This window comes from Pongo abelii, chromosome 6, assembly GCF_028885655.2.
Source record: "Pongo abelii isolate AG06213 chromosome 6, NHGRI_mPonAbe1-v2.0_pri, whole genome shotgun sequence".
Taxonomy (NCBI): Eukaryota; Metazoa; Chordata; class Mammalia; order Primates; family Hominidae; genus Pongo; species Pongo abelii.
This window is the reverse complement of record NC_071991.2, coordinates 12,889,480-12,909,609: the sequence shown is the minus strand read 5'-3', so window position 1 is coordinate 12,909,609 and position 20,130 is coordinate 12,889,480. Positions and strand designations below refer to the sequence as shown.

Below are 20,130 nucleotides of genomic sequence, written 5' to 3'. Positions count from 1 at the left end.
TTCAGATAGTTCAGCCAGTGGCCAGGACCCCTGAAGCTTCTCCAGGGAGGTCTCCTGGTCCCTGTAACCGTTCCTCATGAGACGTCATTGGAAGGTTCCCCTCTGTCCCAGTCCTGGTCACTTTTTATTGCATAAGTTCCAATTTGCCTACATCTTTTTTCAGAGTATATGTCTAGAAGAAGAACCAGAACTCTTAGGGTGACCTGACTGGCACAAAGAGGAAGGGACCACCCCATCTCTTCCTTTTTCCAAGCCCCAGACCTCAGTGACTACAGCTCAGGATCCCAAGTTCTCAAGATGCTATTTTCAGCCCGCTCCTGATTCATATTCTGCTTCCTGCTGGGTAAAACCTTAATTATTTTTTTGGTTGGGCTCGGTGGTTCACACCTATAATCCCAGCAGTTTGGGAAGCCGGGGCGGGTGGATCACTTGAGGTCAGAAGTTCAAGACCAGCCTGGCCAACATGGCAAAACCCCGTCTCCACTAAAAATACAAAACATTAGCCGGGCTTGGTAGCATGTGCCTGTAATCCCAGCTACTTGGGAGGCTGAGGCAGGAGAATTGCTTGAACCCGAGAGGCGGAGGTTGCAGTGAGCCGAGATCATGCCATTGCACTCCAGCCTGGGCAGAGAGAAAGACTCCGTCTCCAAAAAAAAAAAAATTATTTTTCATGCTCACTGCTGCGTCATGAGCAATGTTAACTTAATCTTTAACTGAACTTTAGCAATTTTATCAGTTATGGATATAGGCAATGAAACACTGTCCTATTACCAGTACCAGTAACTGTGTCACCAGTAGAAGTCACAGGTATGTTCATACCATGTTCCACTTATAAAAAACTCAAAAAAAATCATTTATGCTTCAAAATTATGGTAGCTATCAAGCCTGCTGTTAGATCTTTTTATTTAATGCATCCATAAAGCAGCACATAGAGTATGATTTTTTTTTTTTTTTTTTTTTTTTTTTTTTTGAGATAGAGATTTGCTCCTGTTGCCCAGGCTGGAGTGCAATGGTGCAATCTCGGCTCACCGCAACCTCCGCCTCCTGGGTTCAAGCGATTCTCCTGCCTCAGCCTCCCAAGTAGCTGGGATTACAGGTGCCCACCACCACACCCAGCTAATTTTTATATTTTTAGTAGAGATGGGGATTTCTCCATGTTGGTCAGACTGGTCTTGAACTCCCAACCTCAGGTGATCCACCTGCCTCAGCCTCCCAAAGTGCTGGGATTACAGGCACGATTTTGTTTTTATTAACATTTTGATAACTACAGGCTTCCTTGGTAATTCAGTGTATTTTATTTTATCCATTTAAAAAGCAACATTCTTGGCCAGGCGTGGTGGCTCACTCCTTTAATTCCAACACTTTGAGAGACCCAGGCAAGAGGATTGCTTGAGGCCAGGAGTTCAAGACCAGCCTAGACAACATAGTGAGCCCCTATCTCTACAAAAATAAATAAATAAATAACAAAAATTAGCCAGGCGTGGTGGCACGTGTCTGTAGTCCTAGGTACTCGGGATGCTGAAGCAGGAGGATCGCCTGAGCCCAGGAGTTGGAGGCTGCAGTGAGCTATGATTGTACCAGTGCACTCCAGCCTGGGCAACAGAATGACAACCTGTCTCAAAAAAAAAAAAAAGCATCATTTACATGAGGAGTCCCTAGGTTTCATCAGATATGTCAGATATGACAAAAAGGAGTAAGAACTTCGGCCAAAAGCTAAAAAATTCAAAGAGCCTGCCTGCCTGCCTCCCTCCCTTCCTTCCTTCCTTCTTTCCTTCCTTCCTTCCAGACATTTCCTGAAGGCCTACTATGTGCAGAACTCTACATGGTCCTGTCCCTCAAGAAGCTCACAGTCTGGGAAGAGAGACAGACACAACAAACAGGACTTTTTTAAAAAATATTTTTTTAAATATAATAGAAATGGGGGTTTCACTATGTTGCCCAAGGGCTAGTCTCTAACTCGTGGGCTCAAGCAATCCTCCTGCTTTGGCCTCCCAAAGTGCTGGAATGACAGGTGTGAGCCACTGCACTCAGCCTTTCTTTTTTGTTTGTTTGTTTGTTTGTACAGACAGGGGTCTCACTATGTTGCCCAGGCTGGTCTCAAACTCTTGGGCTCATGTGATCCTCCTGCCTGGGCCTCCCAAAGTGCTGGGATGACAGGCGTGAGCCACTGCAACTGGCCAAAAACCAGGACATAAATACCATGTTATACCTGCCATGGTAGAGATGTGTGTAGTGGTAGAAATAGAACAACCTGGCTGGCGCAGCACTTTGGGAGGCCAAGGCGGGTGGATCATGAGGTCAGGAGATCGAGACCATCCTGGCTAACATGGTGAAACACCGTCTTTACTAAAAATACAATAAAATTAGCCAGGCGTGGTGGCAGGCGCCTGTAGTCCCAGCTACTCGGGAGGCTGAGGCAGGAGAATGGCGTGAACTCAGGAGGCGGAGCTTGTAGTGAGCCAAGGTCGCGCCACTGCACTCCAGCCTGGGCGACAGAGCGAGACGCCGTCTCAAAAAAAAAAAAAAAAAAAAAAGAAATAGAACAACTTGGCCAGGTGCAGTGGCTCACGCCTATAATCCCAGCACTTTGGGAGGCCAAGGCAGGTGGATCACTTGAGGCCAGGAGTTTGAGACCCGCCTGGCCAACATGGTGAAACCCTGTCTCTACTAAAAATACAAAAATTAGCAGGATGTGGTGGCGTGTGCCTGTAATCCCAGCTATTGGGGAGGCTAAGGCAGGAGAATCACTTGAACCTGGGAGGTGGAGGTTGCAGTGAGCCGAGATCACGCCACTGCGCTCCAGCCTGGGTGACAGAGTGAGACTCTGTCTCAAAAAAATAAAAAGAAGTAGAACAACTTTAGAGATCTAACGACCCAAGTTCAAATCCTAGCTCTTCCACTAACTAGCAGTGTGACCTCCTCACATCCTATTCGCCCCTCAGTCAATCTTCTTATCTGTTTTCTTCATCAAAACCCTGCAAGATAAGACTTAGTTTCCATTTTACAGATGGGGAAACTGAGGCTTCCTTACCCAAGATCACTCAGGCAATGAGTGAAAGAGCCAGGGTGAGGTCCTGCTTCTTCCTGACTTCCAGCCTGAGCTCCACCAGCTCCACACTGGCTGCTTCTCAAATGCTAATGTAGGAGCCATTAACGTCTCCTTTAAGGGAATATTAAAGGAAATGGCCAGTATAACATGGTATTTATGTCCTGGTTTTTGGCTTGGCTCATGCCTGTAATCCCAACACTTTGGGAGGCCCAGGCAGGAGGATCACTTAAGCCCAAGAGTTTGAGACCAGCCTGGGCAACATAGTGAGACCTCTGTCTGTACAAACAACAACAACAAAAAGGCCCAGTGGGCTGGGCGTGGTGGCTCAAGCCTGTAATCCCAGCACTTTGGGAGGCTGAGGTGGGCGGATCACCTGAGATCGAGAGTTCGAGACCAGCCTGACCAACATGGTGAAACCCCGTTTCTACTAAAAATGCAAAATTAACCTACTACTACTCGGGATCCTAGCTACTCAGGACACTGAGTCAGGAGAATTGCTTGAACCAGGGAGGCGGAGGTTGCGGTGAGCCAAGATCACACCATTGCACTCCAACCTGGGGAACAAAAGCTAAACTCCGTCTCAAAAAAAAAAAAAAAAAAAAATGCAGTGTCTCTCACCTGTAATCCTAGGTTTCCCTTAAGGGAAACGTGAATATATCCCCTGCCCTCTCCGAGCCTAAACCCTCTGCACAGCAAATGCAGAAAACTCTTTCTACAGAGAGCTAGGTGGGCTGACTGGCCATGCCATCCTAGACTGGTGTACCTCAGGTCTCCTCTTCAAAAAATATCTTGAAATTCTTGCCAGAAATCCAGTGTGAAATGCATTTGGGATGCCGGCTGTTGTTATAACAGTCCCCAGGGGTCTCGATTACGTGAGAACCCTCGGCTTCTGGAGAAGAGACAAGGAAGGGAAGTAGGTCACATCCCAAAGGCATCAGGGCTAAGAACTTTGCATTGAACATTTTCTGTGGCCCCACTGTGTGTTAGGTGCCAGGGCTGTGGATACAGACACAGGTATAAATCAGACATGGCTTCTGCCCTTGGTAAGCTCACAATTACGGGAACAAATACGCAATGATAGTATAACATGGGAAGTGCTACCACAGCTATGATGTCACAGAACACATGATGGAAACTCAGGGAAGATCGGGAGTGGGAAGAAGTCTGAAAAGATTCCTGGAAGAGCCCGGGTGTGGTGGCTCATGCCTGTAATCTCAGCACTTTGGGAGGCCAAGGCGGGTGGATCACGAGGTCAGAAGTTCAAGACCAGCCTGGCCAAGATGGTGAAACACCGTCTCTACAAAAATACAAAAATCAGCTGGGTGTGGTGGCACGCTTGTAATCCCAGTTACTCTGGAGGCTGAGGCAGAGAACTGCTTGAACCAGGGAGGAGGAGGTTACAGTGAGCAGAGATTACACCACTGCACTCCAGCCTGGGTGACAGAGCAAGACTTCGTCTCAAAAAAAAATTCCTGGAAGACTTGTTGCCTAATTTTAAGTTACTTAACTTCTCTGCGTCTCCATTGCTTCATCTGTAAAATGGGGGTAATTACAGAACCAACCTCACAAGGGTTGTGAAAATTTAATGAGTAACTACATAAAAAGCACACAACAGGCTGGGCATGGTGGCTCACACCTGTCATCCCAGCACTTTGGGAGGCCAAGGCGGGAGGATTGCCCAAGCCCAGGAGTTCAAGACCAGCCTGGGCAACAGAGCAAGATCCCATCTCTACAAAAAAGAAGCAGCTAGCTAGGTGTGGTAGCACGCAACTGTGGTTCCAGCTACTTGGGAGGCTGAGGCAGGAGGATCCCTTGAGCCCAGGAGGTCAAGGCTGCAGTGAGCTATGATTGTGCTACTGAAGCACGACACACAAGCCCCAAAATTTAGCCTTCTTCCTTCAGAGCCAGCAGGAGCTTCTAAGCTATGGGGGGGCGGGGGGCAGCAGTTACAGCTGAGTCAAATCAAAGCCTGCAGCCAAGGGCAAGGAGCTGATAACACTAGGGTGGGTGTATGGGGAAGGAGCCAAATACTTCTACCATGTGAGGGGAGGCAGTACTGCGCAGGGTCACTGGAGAAGAGAAAAAGGTAGTACCCTTGAAGATACTGCTGGGTACAGTGGCTCATGTCTGTAATCCCAGCACTTTGAGAGGTCAAGGCAGGCTTATCACCTGAGGTCAGGAGTTCGAGACCAGCCTGGCCAACATGGTGAAATCCCATATCTACTAAAAATGCAAAAATCAGCCGGGCGTGGTGATGCACACCTGTAGTCCCAGATACTTGGGACTCAGGAGGCTGAGGCACAAGAATCACTTGAACCTGGGTGGCAGATGTGGCAGTGAGCGGAGATCACGCCACTGCACTCTAGCTTGGGTGACAGAGTGAGACTCTTGTCTCAAAAAAAAAAAAAAAAAGGAAGATCTAACTGAAAAAAAATAAAATGTGTAGCAGAGTTAAGGAGAACAAAGAACAGACGGTGGGGGGATTCAGGGACTAGCATTGGCAGAGAGCCACTAGCACCCCTAGTCTGAAAGAGAAGAAGAGGAAATGATGGGTTCAGAGCTCATAGGAGGTAACGTTGTGGAAGAGGGGCTGGGTGACAGGATATGTGGCTGGAGAGGAAGGCAAACACTATTTGAACTGCAGGAGGGGTGGATGGGAAGGGTAGGGTCAAGAATAGACCTGTCGCGCTTTGGGAGGCTAAGGCGGGCGGATCACCTGAGGTCAGGAGTTTGAGACCAGCCTGGCCAACATGGCGAAACCCCATCTCTACTAAAAATACAAAACATACCCGGGCGTGGTGGCAGGTGCCTGTAATCCCAGTTACTCGGGAGGCTGAGGCAGGAGAATCGGCTGAACCCAGGAGGCAGAGGTTGCAGTGAGCCGAGATTGTGCCATTGCACTCCAGCCTGGGTGACAAGAGCGAAACTCCATTAAAAAAAAAAAAAAAGGCCAACGTGGGCAGATCACCTGAAGTCAGGAGTTCAAGACCAGCCTGGCCAACACAGTGAAACCCCGTCTCTACTAAAAATACAAAAAAAATTAGTTTGGCATGGTGGAAGGCGCGTGTAATCCCAGCTACTCGGGAGGCTGAGGCAGGAGAATCGCTTGTACCCAGGAAGCAGAGGTTGCAGTGAGCAGAGACCGCACCATTGCACTCCAGCCTGGTCAACAAGAGTGAACTCTATCTCAAAAAAAAAAAAAAAAAAAAAGGAATAGACCTGTTATCCACCACATTAGCACAGAGAGTGAAGCCACTGGTATTTTTTCAGTAGTCTATGCAGCCTCAAGTCAAATTTATGTACAGTTGGTGGGCAACATATTTCAGGAAAACAGTGAAAAGATCAGAAGGCTGGGACTCACCAACCTTGTATTCAAATCTTAGTTTTAGGGCTGGACGTGGTGGCTCAGCCTGTAATCCCAGCACTTTGGGAGACTGAGGCGGGTGGATCATGAGGTCAGGAGTTCGAGACCAGCCTGGCCAACATAGTGAAACCCCGTCTCTACTAAAAATACAAAACATTAGCCGCGCATGGTGGCGGGTGCCTGTAATCCCAACTACTCGGGGGGCTGACGCAGGAGAATCACTTGAACCCGGGAGTTGGAGGTTGCAGTGAGCTGAGATCACACCACTGTGCTCCAGCCCGGGCAACAGAGTGAGACTCTGTCTCAAAAAAAAAAAAACAAAACAAACAACGACAACAAAAAAACCCATAAATCTTTGTTTTACTACTTCCCACTGGTGACCTTGGGCAAGTTACCTCCCCTTTAGAAACATCTGTAATTGGGAGAATGACATTCCAGCTGTCTACCTTAAACAGCTGTTCTCCAGTAAAAGCACTTTTCAAACTGTAAAGTGCTGAAATAGATCTCGGTTATGAGTGTTCTATTACATCCCTAACTTTTGAGTCCGTTCCATTGAATACCTCTCCCGTTTCCTGTCCCTTTTCCTTTTTTTTTTTTTTTTTTTTCCGAGATACAGTCTTGCTCTGTCACCCAGGCTGGAGCGCAGTGGTGCGATCTCGGCTCGCTGCAACCTCCGCCTCCTGGGTTCAAGCGATTCTCCTGCCTCAGCCTCCGGAGTAGTAGCTAGGATTACAGGCACGTGCCACCATGCCGGGCTAATTTTTGTAGTTTTATTAGAGACGGGGTTTCACCATGTTGGCCAGGCTGGTCTCCAACTCTTGACCGCGTGATCCTCCCGCCTCGGCCTCCCAAAGTGCTGGGATTGCAGGCGTGAGCCACCGTGCCCAGCCTCCTGCCCCTTTTCTTCAATCTGAAGATAAAGCTGCCCCTGGCTGTACTGGAGGCCAATTCTGGGCCACAGCAGGAGGAACTGACTTGTAATTCTGTCTTTGCCATGTAACTGAATTACCCAGGGCCCTCCCTAGTCCTGTTTCCTCTTTGGTGTAATACGGATGAATACAGATGGGGAAATCGTGATATGAAAGAGTTCTGTGAGCCGTAAGGCATAATAATCATGAGGTATTGTTACAGGACCAACAGGGGCCTAGGCCCGCTGTGCAATAACAGACCAGTTACACTGAAGAAGCAGGGTTATCAGCAGAAAAAGGGTTTAACGATGGCAGGGTGCCTAGGAGGAGACGGGGGGAGACCATCAAATCCATCTTCCTCAAGGAGTTCCGGGCTGGGATTTTAAAGGGCATTGTGAAGGGTGAGGGGCTGGAAAATTGGGGTCATCGACAGGTCAGGGTAAGGGGGATGAAATCCTCAGGATATGGAAACTGCAGTCCTCATTGAGTCTTGCTTCTGTGGGCTCCTTCAGAACAACTGGTGTCAGTAATTATGCTGGTATGCGGGACCTGAAAGAATATCTCCAAAGGAAAACGTTTCATAATGTTCAAGTTGTTACCTATGGAGTTAAGGGGAATTGTAATCTTGTGACAGGGTCTACGTGATTCTAGGATAGACGATGGGCACCTATCATAGCTGATATGCAGAGCTACGAGCAAGCAGGTCGGAGAGTAAGGTGACCTAGTGAACGCTGAGTGTACTGCAAGCTTCGTTTATTTTCGTTTTTCCCCCTCCCTTCTTCCCTGATTAATTTCCTAAAGTTTATAGGAGCAGTTTCAGTACCAGCCCGAGTAGAATGGAATCAAACACGGTGCTGGAACATTCCTACCCGGAAGTGGCCCCGACCCCCCCCCCTTCCTCCCGGCCTCCCACGCACGGGGGCGGGCTGATCGGCGCGACCGGATTGGGCAACTTGGCATGGGGCGGGGACTCTGGGAGGCGTGGCCTCCGGCCGGCTCCTCTGCTGTTGCCAAGGGAAACTGCCGCGAGAAGGCGGAAGGAGCAGAGGACCGGCAGCCGGCGTCGAGGCGGAGCGCGGGAACGGCGGCGGCCATGGCGGCCTCGGGGCCCGGGTGTCGCAGCTGGTGCTTGTGTCCCGAGGTGCCATCCGCCACCTTCTTCACTGCGCTGCTCTCGCTGCTGGTTTCCGGGCCTCGCCTGTTCCTGCTGCAGCCGCCCCTGGCGCCCTCCGGCCTCACGCTGAAGTCCGAGGCCCTTCGCAACTGGCAAGGTGAGCAGGGGCGGGCCGGGATCGCGGGGCGAGTCCTTGTCCTCCGACTTTGCCGGTCCCTGGGCTCTAGCCTCCAGGACTCGCCCCTTTAGGTCTCACCGCCAGTCTCCCCCTGTCTCGGTCCTCATCACCATGCCCGCCCCCCGGAGGACCGACCTCCAGCACCGTCTCTTGCTCTCCACGTTCCACACCTTTGTCTGCAGACCCCATCTTCGTCATCACTGTAATCCCTTCCCTACCCGAATTGGTTCCCTTCCCTGTCGCCACCAGACTGGTCAAGGCCCCAAATCCATTCGCTAGCAAATCCATGCTCGCTCTCCAAGGGTAAAGATTTTTCGTCTCCCCCTCCCATTTCACATACACACCTACGTCTGCTTTAGGCCTAAGCCCCACTGAAAAACGTTGTTCTCTCACCTACATCACGACAATTGGACTTTATCTACAAACCCCTATAAGCCCTATAAACGTCCTGCCCTCTTGAGATTTCGAATTTCTTCTGCTTTTTCATCTGTATCTTAATCTTGACTGCCATTCCCAGCTCATGGGGGTACCAGGGTGTCTTTTGCCTTTGGAGAGAAGTGTTTGTTTTTCTCTAGGGGAGAGAAATTTTGCAGACCAATTAAGTATAAACATCCATTCCTAAAAGACATTTCTAGTCTCCGTGTCTTCCTCATTTTCTCGAGAGGAACACAGGAAATTTGTATATCTCCTGCTATTTTGCAAAGCATACACACTGATATGTATTAATTTCGTTTAACCCTCACAAGGATCCCATGACGTAGGACCTGTTATTGGCCCGTTATCTAGATAAGATTGAGGTTTCATGCAGAGAATCGCAGAGCTGTTGCGTCATACAATTGAGATAGGAATCTAGATTTTTCTTTTTATTCTGTGATGTTTTGGAACTAGAGCCTTCGGGTAGGTAATCTCCAAATCATGTAGAGTTGCTTCTAGAATCTTTTCATGTTTATACTTGGAATTTCAGTTTTGGAAATACTCAACAAATAATGAAGTACTCTTAAGATAATGAAGCCTCTGGAGATGGCCAGACTGAGGTATATGGTTCCATAGCCTGCTTCCCTACTCCAATCTAAAACTGTTCCCCGCACCCTAGGTATACACAGCACCACCTCACAGACAGAAGCAAAATGCCAACCTAACTTTAACCTCCCACTTTCTGGGGTTCACTGCTTCCCTGGGTGTGGGTTTCGTGGATATGTGAGCGTTAGAGACGTAAGGGAACTTTGAAGTCCTCAATCTAACTCTTGTTACTTGACAGTGAGGAAACTGACGCCTAGAGGACCTGTGACATGATTAAACTCAGCCAGGCTGGATGTAATAGAGCCGAGATTCCACTCCAAGTCTTTAGACTCCCAAGTCCAATATTACCATCAGTTCTTTGGTCTCTCTCCTTGAGTTTAGTCGTGTTTTGGCCTGCAGGGACATAAAAGTACTTAGAGATAGCCACTTATAAAATTTTTTTAGAGATAGGGTCTTTCTCTTTTACCCAGGCTGAAGTGCAGAGACGCAATCATAGCTCACTGCAGCTTTCAACTCCTGGACTCAAGCGAGCCTCCTGCCTCAGCCTCCCAAGTAGCTGGGACTACAAGTACACATCATCACACCTGACTAATTTTTAAATTTTTTTTAAAGACGGGGGTCTTACTATGTTACCTGGGCTGGTGTTGAACTCCTGGGCTCAAGTGATCCTTCCACCTAAGCCTCCCAAAATGCTGGGATTACAGGTGTGAGCCACCATGCCTGGCGATAACTGCTTTTAGAAAAATAAAAGGCCAGGAATGATGGTCCATATGTGTAGTTTCAGCACTTTGGGAATTCAAGGCAGGAGGATCACTGGAGGCCAGGAGTTCAAGGCTAGCCTGGGCAACATAGCAAGACTTCATCTCTACAAATAAAAATTTAAAAAAAGGAAAAAGGAGGATTCTTTGATGTCTTATTACATATAAAGCATCAGTCTACCTGTAAGATCGGATAAGCACTTTCTGAGGAGACTTATAATTCCTATAATCTTTATTGTTAATGATAGTGTTATAATTCTTACAGCTGCAAAATAATTCATGGTCCCTTTTTTCTTCCTCCGAACAGCCACTGTGGAAGGAGGGGTCAGGATTACAGCAGAGGAGACTGGCACACAGAGTGTTAAGTGACACCCACTCAATCCACCCCGAAGCTGTTACACTTAATTAACCCTCAAACTGCCCAGTGAGGTAGGTCAGTATGAAAACCTAAAAAAGGATTATAAAGCACTTTACAAATTCAGAGACCGCCCTCTATCGAAAAGTATTATTTTTTTCCCTCTGAAAGTCAGTTACTGCTAAGAGTTGCCCAGGCCTGGGGAAGCGTAGGGATTAGATATTCATGCCTCTCCTTTGAGGCTCTGGGTCCTTCACTGTTGAACACACTGCTTGTATTGCCTCCTGCTACGACTCGCTGGCTTTCACTTCTCTGTCACGGGGGGCTCTCTGCCTTTCCTAGGCAGCTTATAACCTGGCTTCCCTCCTGGGAGCAACCCGCCGCCAGGCCTCTAACCCGGCTCCCTCTGCAGTTTACAGGCTGGTAACCTACATCTTTGTCTACGAGAATCCCATCTCCCTGCTCTGCGGCGCTATCATCATCTGGCGCTTTGCTGGCAATTTCGAGAGAACCGTGGGCACCGTCCGCCACTGCTTCTTCACCGTGATCTTCGCCATCTTCTCCGCTATCATCTTCCTGTCATTCGAGGCTGTGTCATCACTGTCGAAGCTGGGGGAAGTGGAGGATGCCAGAGGTTTCACCCCAGTGGCCTTTGCCATGCTGGGAGTCACCACCGTCCGTTCTCGGATGAGGCGGGCCCTGGTGTTTGGCATGGTTGTGCCCTCAGTCCTGGTTCCGTGGCTGCTGCTGGGTGCCTCATGGCTCATTCCCCAGACCTCTTTCCTCAGTAATGTCTGCGGGCTGTCCATCGGGCTGGCCTGTATCCTTCCTGGCAGAGAGCTATAGAACAATGCATGTCAAAGGGTGAACCAGGCTGGAGGGTCTGGGGTGTCAACTAGATAATATTGGGCTTATTTTTTATTTTTTTTACTTTTTTTTTCATATCTAGAATTTTTTATTTTATCCTAGACACTGAATGCTGTATTAGGGGCTCTAGATTTTGTTGTTTTCCTTTAAAAAATGTTGACTTTTGTTCTGATAGGCAGTTAACTTACTTGAAGATTTGGCTTGAAACTTGAGGTTTGTTTCTAAGCTCTTTTTGGGAGAGTCTAGCATAGCCTTTATTCAAAGGCTGAATCTTTGTGGCTGCGTAATCAGTGGTGGGTGACTTAGGTCAGACGACCAGGATGCCACCAAGTCGCTGGGGATGGTGACAGGGTATGGAGGAAGCACAGCCAGAGAGGCCCACATGAAGCTCACGTGGTCGCACTGAGGCAGGTGCCCTCTATTTGGGATAAAAGGACAAGAGGTGTTAGTCTCTCGGGATGATATTGGTACAGCCTCCTGCCTCATCCCGCTACACCAGCAGAGGCATGTGCTGGCTTCTGACTGCAGTGGCTAGAAGGGTGCAAGTGATGGCACAGGTGGGTGTAGGAGAAGGGACAGCATTAATACACCCTGCTGCTGGGCACATTCATTCCCGGTGAGGTACAGTGAATAGAAACCTTTGGCTCTGGGGCCAGGCGCAGTGGCTCACGCCTGTAATGCTAGCACTTTGGGAGGCCGAGGCAGGTAGATCACGAGGTCAGGAGTTTGAGACCAGCCTGGCCAATATGGTGAAACACCGTCTCTACTAAAAATACAAAAATTAGCTGGGTGTGGTGGCGGGCACCTGTAGTCCCAGCTACTCGGGAGGCTGAGGCAGGAGAATGGTGTGAATCTGGGAGGGGGAGCTTGCAGTGAGCCAAGATCTCACCACTGCACTCCAGCCTGGGCTACAAGAGTAAGACTCCATCTTAAAAAAAAAAAAAAAAGGAAATCTTTGGCTCTGGGTTTCTCCTGAGCTGCAAATTCCAGCCAGAGTGTGCAGTGTGCTAAGCATGAAGGCTTCTGTAGAGTGAGTGGGAACCTGTGTTCTCTCCGGGGAGTATTCGGCCCTCCTCCCTTTGCTGCCTCCAGTTTCACTTAACACGCCAACCTCAGATGGCCTCACCTACTGCTATTCCATCGACCTCTCAGAGCGAGTGGCGCTGAAGCTCGATCAGACCTTCCCCTTCAGCCTGATGAGGAGGATATCCGTGTTCAAGTATGTCTCAGGGTCTTCAGCCGAAAGGAGGGCAGCCCAGAGCCGGAAGTAAGTGACGGAACTCTTAAGTGCTGTTAAATCTTTTTTTTTTTTAATTATTTATTTTATTTTTTTTGAGATGGAGTCTCACTCTGTCGCCCAGGCTGAAGTGCAGTGGTGCAATCTCAGCTCACTGCAACCTCTGCCTCGGGTTCAAGTGATTCTTCTGCCTCAGCCTCCTCAGTGTCTGGGATTACAGGTGCACACCACTACGTCCAGCTAATTTTTTTGTATTTTTAGTAGAGATGGGATTTCACCATGTTGGCCAGGCTGGTCTTGAACTCCTGACCTTGTGATTTACCTGCCTCGGCCTCCCAAAGTGCTGAGATTACAGGCGTGAGCCACTGCCCACGGCCAAATGCTGTCAAATCTTACTCTGTTTTTTTATTTATTTATTTTTTTTGAAGACAGGCTCTTGCCCTGTTGCCCAGGCTGGATTGCAGTGGTATGATCATAGCCTGCTACAGCCTCATACTCGTGGACTCAAGTGATCCTCCCACCTCAGCCTCCCAAGTAACTGAGACTACAGGCACATACCACCATGCCTGGCTAACTTAAATTTTTTGTAGGGACAGGGTCTCACTGTGTTACCCCGGCTGGTCTCAAACTCCTGGTCTCAAACAATCTTTCCTTGATTCTCAAAGTCTTGGGATTACAGGTGTGAGCCACTGAGCCTGGCCTAACCTTATTATTAAAGCAACTCCAGGGCATGTAGAGGGTGTGGCTGGTTTATTGCCATAAGTGATAAAGAAATGAGGTGCGGCAGATTGGAAAATCATGCACAGATGTCTTCTGAGCATTCTGGATTCTGCACAACTGCTTCTGAAGTAGCGACAGCAGGAAAGGGAAGGCATTTGAGGACACTTAACGTGTGATCCTGAGTGACTTGTAGACAGGCTGGGCAGGAGGGCCCCTATCTAATTGACATTAGACACATACCCGCTGCAGGTCAGCCTGGGCTGTAACAGTCACCTTGATAAGTGCAGACAGGGCTGGGTGCGGTGGCTCACGCCTGTAATCCCAACACTTTGGGAGGCCAAGGTGGGCAGATCATATGAGGTCAGGAATTTGAGACGAGCCTGGCCAACGTGGTGAAACCCCATCTCTGCTAAAAATACAAAAATGATCCGAGCGTGGTGGTGGGTGCCTATAATTCCAGCTACTCAGGAGGCTGAGGCAGGAGAATCACTCGAACCTGGGAGGTGGAGGTTGCAGTGCACTGAGATCGCACCACAGCACTCCAGCCTGGTTGACAGAGCAAGACACTCTCCCAAGAAAAAAAAAAAGGTGCAGACAGTCCACACAGCCAACTAGGCTTCTTAGGAGGTGGCCTGGCCCAGGTTTTCTGGTGAGGTTTACTATTTTCCAGTTGGCTCATTAACTCGCAGATGGAAAGTGCTGGTAAGCCACCAGAGCTTGTGTGGCCTGGCTGCTTCATTTTATAGAGGCCCAAAGAGGACAAGGGTCTTTCTCATCCACGAGTTAAATGAGGAGGCCCAAAGAGGACAAGGGTCTTTCTCACCCACTCTGTTTCCAGGTAACAGAGTCAGGAGAAGGGCCATCTGGAAGCACATCCCCTGCTTAGGAGGCCACCTCCCTCCCTCTCGCCTGTTCCCAGTGCCTCCTGCCTCTGAGTTCTCCGCTGGTTTCTGTCCATGCTGAGACCTCACAGTGTAGGATTTTTTCTTTCCTTCAGTGGTCCTCCTCCCAAAACAGGAGCTCGCTGGGAAAGGCGTGTTCATCCATTTTGTATTGCTATAAAGAAATACCTGAGCCTGGGTCATTTATAAAAAAAGAGGTTTATTTGGCTCATGGCTTCGTAGGTTACACTAGAATCATGGCACCGGGCTCAGGCAGCATCCAATCATAGGGGACGGGGAGGCGGCACCACACATTGAGAGAGGGAGGGAGGTGCTGGGCTCTTAAACACCCAGCTCTCACGTAAACTCAGAGGGAGAACTCATTACTGCGGGGAAGAAGCCAAGCCACTCATGCAAGATCTGCCCCCGTGACCCAGACACCTCCCAGTCAGCTCCATCTCCAGTGCTGGAACACTGGGAACCACGTTTCTTTTTTTTTTTTTTTTTTTTTTGAAACGGAGTCTCACTCTGTGGCCCAGGCTGGAGTGCAGTGGCGTGATCTCAGCTCACTGCAACCTCCACCTCCTGGGTTCAAGAGATTCTCCTGTCTCAGCCTCCCAAGTAGTTGGGATTATAGGCGCGTGCCACTACACCCGGCTAAAGATCCATTTCAGCACGTAATTTGGAGCAGAGGAAACGTCCAAAGTGTATCAGAAGGCAAGGTGCTTGGTCATTGGCCCTTTTTGGCCTGCCACCAGCTGTGGAGTAAATTTTCCCCTGCACGCTGGCCTGGATGTGGAGTTTTTGTTGAATAGGAAGCTGCCCCTTGGAGCTTCTTCCAAGAGGTGCTCCCAGCTGTCAACAGCTCAGAGCCCTTGGACTATTTTTCTAAAAGGCCAGGAGGGCTGCTGGGAAAACAGAAATGCGGACTCACCGCATTATTGCTTCAGACAAGTAATTCTTGGTGTCTCAATGTGGGGGAGACTGTACATTTAGGACTAGGTGTTTTGTGGGTTTTAGTTGTTCGCATTGAATCTGGAGAACTGTCTGTCACCAAAGAATCCCCTCTGTAATAGCTGATGGTGGTCTCCAGCTGTATGTCACATACAAGAGCTCACTCTCCAAGACTGGCCCTGATGAGAAAGTTCTTCCATGCTGAAGGGCCGGGCGCGGTGGCTCACACCTGTAATCCCAGCACTTTGGGAGGCCGAGGCGGGTGGATCACGAGATCAGGAGATCAAGACCATCCTGGCTAACATGGTGAAACTCCGTCTCTACTAAAAATACAAAAAATTAGCCTTGTGCGGTAGTCCCAGCTACTCGGGAGGCTGAGCCAGGAGAATGGCGTGAACCCGGGAGGTGGAGCTTGCAGTGAGCTGAGATCGCGCCACTGCACTCCAGCCTGGGCGACAGAACAAGACTCCGTCTCCAAAAAAAAAAGAAAGTTCTTCCATGCTGAATTGCAATCAGCCCCACAGACACTGCCACACACAGTGCCAGGTCTGATCCTGCCTCACTGTGACAGGCAGATTTTAGGGTTTAAGAGGAAGATGGTGTTCCTTCTGTGTTCCCCACGTGACATGGAGTCCAGTCCCTCAGGTCTGGGGCCTGCTGCAGACACTCGGAACAGAATATTGTGTTTCAGGCAGCCTGACGGGGTCCCGGGCCATGTCACGACGCGCATGTTTATTTTAGCAGCAAGATGGCCGTTTGGACAGCGTGTCTCCTCAGAGGCTCTTCTTGATAGATAAATTCTTTTTTTTTTTTTTTTTTTTTGGACAGAGTCTTGCTCTGTTGCCTAGGCTGGAGTGCAGTGGCACAGTCATAACTCACTGCAGCCTCGAACTTCTGGGCTTAAGCAATCCTCCTACCTCAGCCTCTCAAGTACCTGGGACTAGAGGCACATGCCACCAGGCCTGGCTAATTAAAAAAATTAATTAGTCTCACTCTGTTGCCCAGGCTGGAGTGCAGTGGCTCAATCTTGGCTCACTGCAACCTCTGCCTCCCAGGTTCAAGCGATTCTCCTGCCTCAGCCTTCCGAGTAGCTGGGACTACAGGCGCCTGCCACCACACCTGGCTAATTTTTTTTTTTAATTTTTAGTAGAGACCGGGTTTCACCATATTGGCCAGGCTGGTCTCGAACTCCTGACCTCAGGTGATCCACCCGCCTCGGCCTCCCAAAGTGCTGGGATTGCAGGTGTGAGCCACCACACCCAGCCTGAATCCCTTCTCTTTGGGCAGAATTGTTGAGCCAGCCACACAGGCACTGGCAGCTGTGACCTGGTCCCGACGCTCCATCTGATTTGGAAGCTGCTGTGAGCAGGTCACCCCTCCAGTGGTCTCAGTGGCAGGTCCAGTATCCTTTCATACAACTCCCTTGCTGTAGGACTGCAACTGGCCCTACCCTCTCTGGGCATCTGTGGTCTGATTGGTTGAGGTTAACCTCTCTCTCACTTGCTACTTAGAGCAAGTCACAGAAAACATCCAAGGCATGTTGTACTAGAAAGCAGGGGCAACCTCAAGCACAACAAGATGCCATGACCTCGCCATGACTTGCTGAAGGACCATTTTCTCTCTTGTTCCATTCCAGGCTGAACCCGGTGCCTGGCTCCTACCCCACACAGAGCTGCCACCCTCACCTGTCCCCAAGCCACCCTGTGTCCCAGACGCAGCACGCCAGTGGTCAGAAGCTGGCCTCCTGGCCCTCCTGCACCCCCGGGCACATGCCCACCTTGCCTCCGTACCAGCCTGCCTCCGGCCTGTGCTATGTGCAGAACCACTTTGGTCCAAACCCCACCTCCTCCAGTGTCTACCCAGCTTCTGCGGGCACCTCCCTGGGCATCCAGCCCCCCACGCCTGTGAACAGCCCTGGCACGGTGTATTCTGGGGTCTTGGGCACACCAGGGGCTGCAGGCTCCAAGGAGTCCTCCAGGGTCCCCATGCCCTGAGAGAATTTCTAGGGAAGTCATCTCACCTGGCCGTCTGAAGGTCCTCCCTAAGATTCTCCTGACAAAAGTTATTTATTGAACACCTCTATGTGCCAGGCTCTGTGTTGGGTACTTTGATCAGTGTCCCTGTTTCAGTCTCATCTGTACTCACGGCAGCCCTGTGGAGTACGGTGTACTGGCCCAGCTTACAGATGCAGAAAGCGAGATGTTCTGCCATTAAATAAAGTCACGTGGCTCTTTAGTAACACAGACAAGGCTCCTCGCCAAGGAACTCGTGGCAGAAGAGGGCAGCAGTTGGCAGTGGCTGCCGATGTCTGTCCCCAGCTCCACCATTCCTCCCTGTGGCTGTGCCGTGCTCGTGGTTACAGTGTCTGTGTGTCCATGTGTCTGCCCTTCAGGAGCTTGCAGCTGGTGTGCCTGGCGGTCCCAGGCCTGTGTAGTGTCTCTCCCCTCCCGTGGGCGCCCCCGCCCCGATTCCTCTCCCCAGAAGCGGTGGGATGGGCCCCCATGAACTGCAGCAGCATGCTGAGGGGTCCATGTTGTCTGCCTTTGTATAAAGAAACAGCCTCTGACCTGCCGTGCTGGCGTGTGCTTCCTTTGTGGTCTGGCTGGGGAAGAGGGAGCGCGCTGAGATCTGGGCAGTGGCAATGTGTGGTGTGGCAGCAGAGAGGAGAGATGCACCAGGGCCCAGTGGGTCAGGAGTGGGGGTCTCGTGGGGAGCAGGCAACTGTGAGATGGGTACCAGCAGGAGCCACTGCTGCCCCGAGGGAGGGGGGTGTTGCCAGAGCCCAGAAGCCGGGACTACAGTTAGGAGGGCTGCTGGCAGGGCTGTGCCAAGAAGGACATGGGCACTGCTGGCGATGTCCCTGAAGCAAGACGGAGGGGAGAAGACCCTGGCTTTACCACCAGTGTCTCCTGTTGGCTGTGTTGGCCGGGAACCGGGAGTGAGGGGTGGGGGGCCTCTGTGAGACAGTGCAGGGCGCTGATGAGGAGTGTGGCTGAGCTGTCACTCACCTGGCCAGCCCTTGAGGACATTTGGGGCTCCTCACAGCAGGCGGTGTTGAGAAGGCATGCCAGCTGCCTGGTGTTTTGTGGACCTAATAACACGTGTCCTTCATTTATCCCAGGAGCTGGATGGCCCATTCTAGACTGGCTTTCTGATAGGTTCTAGGTCTTTGGACATGTATAAGACAGAACCCCAAGCCCATCCAGCCTGGTGAGGGTGGGGCCGTGATGGGCCCACGCCTGGGGGGCCTCAGACATGAGCAAGAAGGGGCCTGCGCTGGGGTGAGAGGGTGTGCCACTGTGCGTGGCCCTGGTTTTTAAATCTCTTTGTTCCCTGGGACTTTTCCTTAGTCTGGCCACAATGCACAACGCAGCCTGGAGCCAGCTCACAGTGGGACCCTTTCTCACCCTCACATGCATTTTGGAAGCTCTGGAGGCCATCCCAACCCCTTCTCCCATTTGCCTGTCAAATCATCCACTAATATGCCCATGTCCGGAAACCATTCACTGATTCTGTGCCAAGCCGGAGGCTGGGGCCAGAGCTACTCGATGATGATGAGCCCCATGTGTGCAGGGAGCCCCTAGCACGGGGCCTGGCACTCAATAAATATGAGTGGAATGAACGGATGAATAGGTGATGCCCGCCCTTGGGGAGCTCATTGGAGCAGAAGAAATGGAAAATAAATAATTGTCATTTAGGCTGGGCTCAGTGACTCACACCTGTCATCCCAGCACTTTGGGAGGTCCAGGTGGGCGGATCGCTTGAGGTCAGGAGTTCAAGACCAGCCTGGCCAACATGGTGAAATCCCATCTTTACTAAAAATACAAAAATTGGCCGGGCGCAGTGGCTCACGTCTGTAATCCTAGCACTTAGGGAGGCCAAGGCTGGTGGATCACGAGGTCAGGAATTCAAGACCAGCCTGGCTAAGATGGTGAAACCCTGTCTCTATTTACAAAAATTAGCCGGGCGTGGTGGTGGGCGCCTGTAATCACAGCTACCCGGGAGGCTGAGGCAGGGAATTGCTTGAACCAGGGAGGCGGAGGTTGCAGTGAGCCGAGATCATGCCACTGCACTCCAGCCTGAGTGACAGAGTGAGACTCCATCTCAAAAAAAAAAAAAAAATTAGCTGAGCATGGTGGCACATGCCTGTAGTCCCAGCTACTCGGGAGGCCGAGGCAAGAGAATTGCTTGAACCCAGGAGGCAGAGGTTGCAGCAAACTGAGGTCACACCACTGCACTCCAGCCTGGGTGACAGAGCAAGACTCCCTCTCAAAAAAAAAACATTGTCATTCAGTGCCCTGCAAAGCTGTGATGGGGCGAAGCAACACTTCAGGGGCGCAGAGGAGGCCCCCAGTCCAGCGTGGCCTGACAAGCTGGGGATCAGCTGGATCCTGAGGACCGACCCTTCCATGGAAAGAGAGGGGGGTTGTGGAGGGACGGTGGGAGGGTACTAACCGTGTCCTCTGGCTGTTAGGAGGATGGAGAGCATAGCTCATTAAGCATAAGTGAAAGCATTACCCCCACATGCCGGAAACCCCTCCCCTCCCATCCCCAGACAGAGCAGGACCCACAGCAGCCACAGAAACTTCAGACATTATCAGTTTCCCTGCTCGGCTGGCAGAGGGCAGCAGAGAAGCAGAATCATGCCCTGCTCGCTCTGCAAACCTCGGGTAGGCTCTGCTCCTCAGCATGGACAGAAGAAAGGCTTGCCCTTATACTCTAAGG

General features: G+C 50.6%; 1 protein-coding gene across 3 annotated transcripts; it reads left to right on the top strand.

Annotated features, from left to right (window-relative positions):
• Positions 1 to 8,293: 8,293 nt before the first annotated feature.
• Positions 8,294 to 17,976, top strand: RHBDD2 (rhomboid domain containing 2). 3 transcript variants are annotated; one of them, XM_002817824.6, is made up of 4 exons: positions 8,294 to 8,592; positions 11,159 to 11,566; positions 12,730 to 12,880; positions 17,042 to 17,976. In XM_002817824.6, the coding sequence occupies exons 1-4, from the start codon at positions 8,415 to 8,417 to the stop codon at positions 17,397 to 17,399; spliced, it is 1,095 nt and encodes a 364-aa protein (XP_002817870.2). In that variant the 5' UTR covers positions 8,294 to 8,414; the 3' UTR covers positions 17,400 to 17,976. The 3 variants fall into 3 exon arrangements, with proteins under 3 accessions (XP_002817870.2, XP_054416324.1, XP_054416325.1); XM_054560349.1 differs by lacking the exon at positions 8,294 to 8,592 and adding an exon at positions 10,699 to 10,820; XM_054560350.1 differs by lacking the exon at positions 8,294 to 8,592 and adding an exon at positions 10,699 to 10,824.
• The last annotated feature ends 2,154 nt before the right edge of the window (positions 17,977 to 20,130 follow it).